The sequence below is a fragment of the Nothobranchius furzeri genome, chromosome 1 (assembly GCF_043380555.1).
Source record: "Nothobranchius furzeri strain GRZ-AD chromosome 1, NfurGRZ-RIMD1, whole genome shotgun sequence".
Taxonomy (NCBI): domain Eukaryota; kingdom Metazoa; phylum Chordata; class Actinopteri; order Cyprinodontiformes; family Nothobranchiidae; genus Nothobranchius; species Nothobranchius furzeri.
Window position 1 is genome coordinate 52,414,816 of NC_091741.1, and position 8,207 is coordinate 52,423,022.

Consider the following 8,207-nt stretch of genomic DNA (forward strand, 5'->3'; position numbering starts at 1 on the left):
GTTTCACAATGAGCTCACCCGTAACTATGGCTGAATAGGTTCCACACCTGGGCTCATGTGATTATGCAGAAGATCATAGGGGGTCCTTTGTTCTGCGACCCAGGGGCCTCCTGTTGGCAGGGCACACCTGAAACTCCTCCTCCGGAAGGCATTCTTACCAAGTGCCTGAACCTCCTCAGTGGAGCAGCTCCACTGCCAGTTCCTCCTAGATGTCTGAACTCCTCAAAAAACCTCTTTAAATATTCTCCTGCTTTGGTTAACCACTCCTGTTTGGAGGATTGGATTTGTGTGTGTGTGTGTGTGTGTGTGTGTGTGTGTGTGTGTGTGTGTGAGTGTGTGTGCACTTGCAGTCATTACGTTGGGGGGTCCGTTCGCAGGGAGCCCACCAACAATGTGGGGCCCGGTGTAGTTGTGGGGCCCAAAAACCAGGGCCCCACATGGGAAACCATTCTAGAAGAGCTTGGGAGCCTCTCTTGATATGCCTGGTACTTTTTTTCAAGGTGGCCCACAATGTAACAAAAACTGGAAATGTGTGTGTGAAGTGTGTGTGCTCATGCACGCCCCCTATGCCTGAAAGCAGGGTATTGCAAGTATACACACTACAGGAAGTGTGTATCATCGGGACCCCTCGAGGGTGGATTTTAAGAAATAGAGTGTGTTCAGAATGGATCGTGATTGGCTGTCTTTTAGAGGACATATGTCACTTCCTTAAGTTTCAGGAAGTGATATTTACATGATTCTAATTGAAAAAATGGTGTAAAGAATAATGCATAGAACTAAAATAGCATAACAGTGAACAAAAATGAAGTATAAAATAAAGGTATATTAAAAATAAAAAAATAAACAGAAGCTATTAAAAACACACAAGAACTGAAGTTTTAAGTATTAGCTTTAAAACTTTGTGTTGTGTATTTTCTAAAATTGTCTCAACCACAAAGTTTTAAGCACTAGCTATGAAATACAGCCCAAACCAGCAAACTATTTATTGGTAATCATAAATATTCATACTTCGTTTTTTTTTTTCAAAACTTTATTGAACAAGGTGATAAGTATACAAACAAATTGCATACAAAATTGAACAAAGAAGATTTCATACTTCGGTTTTTGGTTCGTTACCTGTTTGAGGAATGACGTAGCCTACGTTGTGCCGTAAACTGCAGTGACGTAGGCCGTAAAATGCAGTCCTACAGTAAGGTGCATACGTAAAGTAGGCCTGCTTTGCAGCATTTAAAGTCCGTGTGGCCAGAGGAACACAGACAAACCATTGCGGTGAGTACATGAACGTAGTTTGAATATTGCAAATATAAGACGTGTCTTCAGGTTAATATTCGCGTTGATACATCCAAATGTATGTTCTGTATTTGCTTCGGAGCATTATTAGTCAACATAGACCCGTTTTTAGACGTCACTGAGTAGCTAACAGGCAGCTAGCTTAGCGCTAGCTAGTAGCTACTTTGTAACTTCACTCTTGCGGTTTCAAACCATCCTGTTAATTTTTGAAGCAGGTGCATACAAACAGCGCATTTATGGGAGGTTAAACCTTTAGCTAGCTGTTGATGAAGCTAGGTTAATAATTTAAATGTCTTTATTTCGGTTGTAACATGAAGTGGCATCACACCTGCTCCTCCAAACTTCTTGTTGTGAGTTTGGGAAGTTTGAAAACCTAACAAAATTTGTGTTTTATTAAAACTATGTATTAGATGTATGTAAAGTTAAATAAGGGCTTTAGTATTTTAGCATCTGGACCAAATTAAAACCATTGAAGTTGAAATACTACTACTTAGACCAGAAATACCAAAGACTTGGCCTGGAGGTCTGCTGTCAGAAAAATTAATTTGAAATTAGGTGATGCTGTTAATCTCATAGGGTGCCTAAGTCAGACCCATTTACTTCCATTTAATTATCAAAGAATGCTCACTAATTTCTTGTTTTATAATTTGCTTTCAGAGGCAAAATGTTCAAAAGGAAAGCAAGAATAAAACCTATCGATGAAGCCAAATGTTACATTCAATCTTCAAAGGACAAGCAAGGATTAAAGGAAAGATATATAGATGATTACAAAGGTAAGACATAACTCATTTTTGTTATGTTTATTACAAGTTGGATTTATTTGGTTTTGTAAATTTACACTGCTCACAAGAATTAAAGGTTGCTGCTGCTGTTTGGATCGCTGGCTGTAATACACATAACACACAAGCTTGCAATATAAAGAACAGCGCCTGTCCCCCTCCAGCTCGGGCTGTGTGACTGCACTGACCTGTCCTGTGGGACCCTCACCATGTAACTCTCATGTCCATGCTGTCTCTGGAGGAGCAGATAGGAGACAAGATCTCCTGTAACTTAAAATGAACCAAAGCTTCCTCCCAGCTTCTCTTTAGCTGAATTTAACATCAGTTTATCATCATGAAACAAAGGAATAAAGTGGAACAAGAACTTCTATCTTCTATTTCTCTCTCCTTTTAACTTCTCCGTGTCCCTAAATAAAAGAGACAGATGATTACGCTGCTCTGACCCCGCTCCCTCCCCAAGACTGGACCTTCCGACATCACAACACTCGGTCTGGCTGCTCCCACCTCCCCTTTAGCTTTGGATTAGTTTCAGGTTAGCTTGTAGCTAGTTCGACCGGGTGTCGTCAGTTGATCCCAACCTTACAGCCCCACCCTCAGCTCCACCTCTCTTCCCTTTTGTGGAATTGTCTGGGCTTGATGGAACCTGTGACACTGTCAAAATGGCGGTGGTGGCCACCTCCCATTTCCCCTCAAAAATGTGTTATTGGAGCCTATGGAAATGAATTGTCCAGTATATATGTCGATGATCTCGATGCTGCGCTGGTGCCGCCGTTATAATAACAAAACTACATTCCACTATAATTGATTATGGTACTCTTCTATGATGCAGAATTGTTTATGCCCGCATCTCATGCATTGATTATTTTCCTCAGCTCTATCTATCCTACATCTCCCGGTCGGGGGTGGAGGGTGCGCGCAGGGTTTGGGGGCCACAAAGAGAGGGCTCGCGGGCCGGACGTGGCCCGCGGGCCGCCATTTGCGGACCACTGCCTTAGGCTGATGCAGTAGGTCCTGGTTTTCTCCTAATGCACTACAATGCCCGGCCTCATGTGGCAAGAGTATGCAGGCAGTACCTGCAGGATGAAAGAATTGAAACAATTGAATGGCCTTCACGATCCCCTGACTTAAACCCAATAGAACATCTGTGGGATATTATGTTTCGATCCATTAGGCGGCGCCAGGTTGCTCCTCAGACTGTACAAGAGCTCAGGGATGCCCTCACACAGATCTTGGAGGAAATACCTAAAGACAGCATCCGTTGTCTCATTAGGAGCATGCCCCGATGTTGTCAAGCATGCTTACAAGCTCGTGGGGACCACACAAGATACTGAAAAGCAATTTGAGTTGGAGAAATTAAGTTTTTGAAATAATGGACTAGCCTGCCACATCTTCATTTCACTCAGATTTTAGGGTGTCTACACAGTTGAGCCCTCTGTAGGCTGATAACTTTTATTTCCATTAAGACTTGGCATCCTTTTGTTCCTAAGACATTGCCCTGTCATTTTTTGTATAGATATCCAACTTCATATTGAGATCTGATGTATTTAATGTGTTTCTTTAAAGTGTTCCTTTAATTTTTGTGAGCAGTGTACATACAAGAAATAATTATTTAGGCCACACATTCATAATGTTGCTTTGTTCTTTGCATCTAAGCAAGACTTAAACATTTATTCTGTTAAAAATATATTTAAAGTAAAAAACGTTCTCTTCTAACCAGTGTGTTTATTTAAAACACCCTTTTCAGGAAGAGGTGTATTTGCTATGGAGGACATTGAACAAGGTGCTTTTGTCCTTGAATACAGAGGTGAACTTCTCTCGTTTGATGAATGCATGTCCAAAAAGTACTCTGAAATAGAGAGTACTTTTCTATTTGAGTTTGAATGGCAGAATCATCACTGGTGGTGAGTATCTTCAAATTTATTTTAGACAGGATTCTTATAACGCCTAGCCAAAAAAACATCACCACCAAAAAAAAGTCACACACGCACTAATATTTTGTTGAGACATAATTTTCACACATGGATTGGCCACCACAGTCCCGCAGCGCTCCTCCATGAGAGAGCGGGGGTGGGGGGTTTGCACACGTTCCGCTGCTGTTTCTCACAAGTATCAGCTGATGGAGGGCTCTAGTTTCTTTGCTCCGTTCGTGTCTGGAGACACTGTAGGGTCGGGGAGGGGGGCGGGGCAAGACACTTAGCCTGGCAGGTGGCCAAGCAAAGCCTGGTGGCCCGCCAGGCTTCTAAAGCGCTGGGGGAGACCCTGACCTGATTAACTGAAAATCAACACACAATTTTCTGTTTAAAAAAAAAAAAACTTTTCTATGACCTCAGAAATTTACATTTTATTAATTTTTTTAACACTTTTTTCTTGCTAGTGTTGATGCGTCAAAAGAAGATGGATCTCTTGGAAGATTAGTTAATGACAACCACAGATCACCAAACTGCACCATGAAAAAAATTACAGTAAATGGTCAGCCCCATCTGTGCCTGTTTGCCATCAGAAAAATAGAGAAAGGCACTGAAATTGATTACAATTATGGTAATTCTAAATGGCCATGGCGTGAAAAGGTACGTTTATTAGATAAAGAATACAGGTGTACTTAAAGTGGTTAAAAAAAACTTAATGATTTTCCTTTTTCTTACATGGCTCTCAGCCTCCAGTTACCGAAGCTGAAAAAGCTGTGCTTTCCCGTGATTCCTCAACTGAGGATTGTGTCAGACCCAGAATCAGCAGACAGGTAAAAGTGAATTATGGAAAAAATTCACTAACAACTATAAACTTCCCAGGCACTGTTGTATGGATGTAATATTTTGTTTATTTTTACATGCTAGTTGCAGTGTCTGTTATGAAAGCACATTATATTACAGCTACAGTTCCACACATTGTCACTGTGCAACAGGTAATCTGGCATTTTAAGTTGTGATCCCAAATATCCACTTACATGTGGGTGTAATGGCTAAAAAATGGTCCTAAATAGGCTGGAACATGAGTAATTAGGGGTTTGGTTTTGGGGACAAACGGCACATGAATTGCCTTCTTGACTCTTGACTGTAATGTATGTCAAGAAGACTTATTTTTGTTTTTTATTTTCAGGTGAAGGACTCGAAGACTCGAGTTTCTGAAAAAGCTCAGTTGTTCCAAGACTCGTCTCCTAGCAGACTGGACGTTGGCCCACAGGTAATGGTGAGTTAGATCTTAGACTGTCACTTGTGCAAATGCGAGTGGATGTCTTCTTGATATCCATGAACTCAGTCTCTCTCTCTCACACACACACACACAGATCTCAAGATTGTGTCTTTGTGGGGCCCTGCCGTATAGATGTGCAAATGCGAGTGGATTTCTTATATCCATCAACTCAGTCTCACACACACACACAGATCTCAAGATTGTGTCTTTGTGGGGCCCTGCCATATGGATGTAATGTTTTGTTTATTTTTACATGCTAGTTGCAGTGTCTGTTCTTATGAAAGCAGATTATATTACAGCTACAGTTCCACACATTGTCACTGTGCAACAGGTAATCTGGCATTTTAAGTTGTGATCCCAAATATCCACTTAGATGTGGGTGTAATGGCTAAAAAATGGTCCTAAATAGGCTGGAACATGAGTAATTAGGGGTTTGATTTTGGGGACAAACGGCACATGAATTGCCTTCTTGACTCTTGACTGTAATGTATGTCAAGAAGTCTTATTTTTGTTTTTTATTTTCAGGTGAAGGACTCGAAGACTCGAGTTTCTGAAAAAGCTCAGTCGTTCCAAGACTCGTCTCCTAGCAGTCAGGACGTTGGCCCACAGGTAATGGTGAGTTAGATCTTAGACTGTCACTTGTGCAAATGCGAGTGGATCTCTTCTTGATATCCATGAACTCAGTCTCTCACACACATACACACACACACACAGATCTCAAGATTGTATCTTTGTGGGGCCCTGCCGTATGGATGTAATGTTTTGTTTATTTTTACATGCTAGTTGCAGTGTCTGTTCTTATGAAAGCAGATTATATTACAGCTACAGTTCCACACATTGTCACTGTGCAACAGGTAATCTGGCATTTTAAGTTGTGATCCCAAATATCCACTTAGATGTGGGTGTAATGGCTAAAAAATGGTCCTAAATAGGCTGGAACATGAGTAATTAGGGGTTTGATTTTGGGGACAAACGGCACATGAATTGCCTTCTTGACTCTTGACTGTAATGTATGTCAAGAAGTCTTATTTTTGTTTTTTATTTTCAGGTGAAGGACTCGAAGACTCGAGTTTCTGAAAAAGCTCAGTTGTTCCAAGACTCGTCTCCTAGCAGACTGGACGTTGGCCCACAGGTAATGGTGAGTTAGATCTTAGACTGTCACTTGTGCAAATGTGAGTGGATGTCTTCTTGATATCCATGAACTCAGTCTCTCTCTCTCACACACACACACACACAGATCTCAAGATTGTGTCTTTGTGGGGCCCTGCCATATAGATGTGCAAATGCGAGTGGATTTCTTATATCCATCAACTCAGTCTCACACACACACACAGATCTCAAGATTGTGTCTTTGTGGGGCCCTGCCGTATGGATGTAATGTTTTGTTTATTTTTACATGCTAGTTGCAGTGTCTGTTCTTATGAAAGCAGATTATATTACAGCTACAGTTCCACACATTGTCACTGTGCAACAGGTAATCTGGCATTTTAAGTTGTGATCCCAAATATCCACTTAGATGTGGGTGTAATGGCTAAAAAATGGTCCTAAATAGGCTGGAACATGAGTAATTAGGGGTTTGGTTTTGGGGACAAACGGCACATGAATTGCCTTCTTGACTCTTGACTGTAATGTATGTCAAGAAGTCTTATTTTTGTTTTTTATTTTCAGGTGAAGGACTCGAAGACTCGAGTTTCAGAAAAAGCTCAGTCGTTCCAAGACTCGTCTCCTAGCAGTCAGGACGTTGGCCCACAGGTAATGGTGAGTTAGATCTTAGACTGTCACTTGTGCAAATGCGAGTGGATCTCTTCTTGATATCCACGAACTCAGTCTCTCTCTCTCACACACACACACACACAGATCTCAAGATTGTGTCTTTGTGGGGCCCTGCCGTATAGATGTGCAAATGCGAGTGGATTTCTTATATCCATCAACTCAGTCTCACACACACACACAGATCTCAAGATTGTGTCTTTGTGGGGCCCTGCCGTATGGATGTAATGTTTTGTTTATGTTTACATGCTAGTTGCAGTGTCTGTTCTTATGAAAGCAGATTATATTACAGCTACAGTTCCACACATTGTCACTGTGCAACAGGTAATCTGGCATTTTAAGTTGTGATCCCAAATATCCACTTAGATGTGGGTGTAATGGCTAAAAAATGGTCCTAAATAGGCTGGAACATGAGTAATTAGGGGTTTGGTTTTGGGGACAAATGGCACATGAATTGCCTTCTTGAGTCTTGACTGTAATGTATGTCAAGAAGTCTTATTTTTGTTTTTTATTTTCAGGTGAAGGACTCGAAGACTCGAGTTTCTGAAAAAGCTCAGTCGTTCCAAGACTCGTCTCCTAGCAGTCAGGACGTTGGCCCACAGGTAATGGTGAGTTAGATCTTAGACTGTCACTTGTGCAAATGCGAGTGGATGTCTTCTTGATATCCATGAACTCAGTCTCTCTCTCTCTCACACACACACACACACAGATCTCAAGATTGTGTCTTTGTGGGGCCCTGCCGTATGGATGTAATGTTTTGTTTATTTTTACATGCTAGTTGCAGTGTCTGTTCTTATGAAAGCAGATTATATTACAGCTACAGTTCCACACATTGTCACTGTGCAACAGGTAATCTGGCATTTTAAGTTGTGATCCCAAATATCCACTTAGATGTGGGTGTAATGGCTAAAAAATGGTCCTAAATAGGCTGGAACATGAGTAATTAGGGGTTTGGTTTTGGGGACAAACGGCACATGAATTGCCTTCTTGACTCTTGACTGTAATGTATGTCAAGAAGTCTTATTTTTGTTTTTTATTTTCAGGTGAAGGACTCGAAGACTCGAGTTTCTGAAAAAGCTCAGTCGTTCCAAGACTCGTCTCCTAGCAGTCAGGACGTTGGCCCACAGGTAATGGTGAGTTAGATCTTAGACTGTCACTTGTGCAAATGCGAGTGGATCTCTT

General features: G+C 41.3%; 1 protein-coding gene across 1 annotated transcript; it reads left to right on the top strand.

Moving 5' to 3' along the window:
* The first annotated feature begins 1,256 nt into the window (after nt 1-1,256).
* On the top strand, nt 1,257-7,703 carry LOC129160184 (histone-lysine N-methyltransferase set-1-like). Its single transcript, XM_070549030.1, has 7 exons — nt 1,257-1,269; nt 1,948-2,063; nt 3,814-3,970; nt 4,444-4,636; nt 4,723-4,806; nt 5,163-5,246; nt 6,304-7,703. Exons 2-7 carry the CDS (start codon nt 1,955-1,957, stop codon nt 6,400-6,402), a joined length of 726 nt encoding a protein of 241 aa, XP_070405131.1. The 5' UTR covers nt 1,257-1,269; nt 1,948-1,954; the 3' UTR covers nt 6,403-7,703.
* Nucleotides 7,704-8,207: the final 504 nt, after the last annotated feature.

Bases quoted from the DNA above. Each gene is read 5' to 3' on its own strand.
- LOC129160184 (XM_070549030.1), top strand. From the start codon at position 1,955: ATGTTCAAAAGGAAAGCAAGAATAAAACCTATCGATGAAGCCAAATGT. The intron at 4,637-4,722 runs GTACGTTTATTA...CATGGCTCTCAG, and splicing joins AATGGCCATGGCGTGAAAAG to CCTCCAGTTACCGAAGCTGA. The intron at 4,807-5,162 runs GTAAAAGTGAAT...TTTTATTTTCAG, and splicing joins GACCCAGAATCAGCAGACAG to GTGAAGGACTCGAAGACTCG.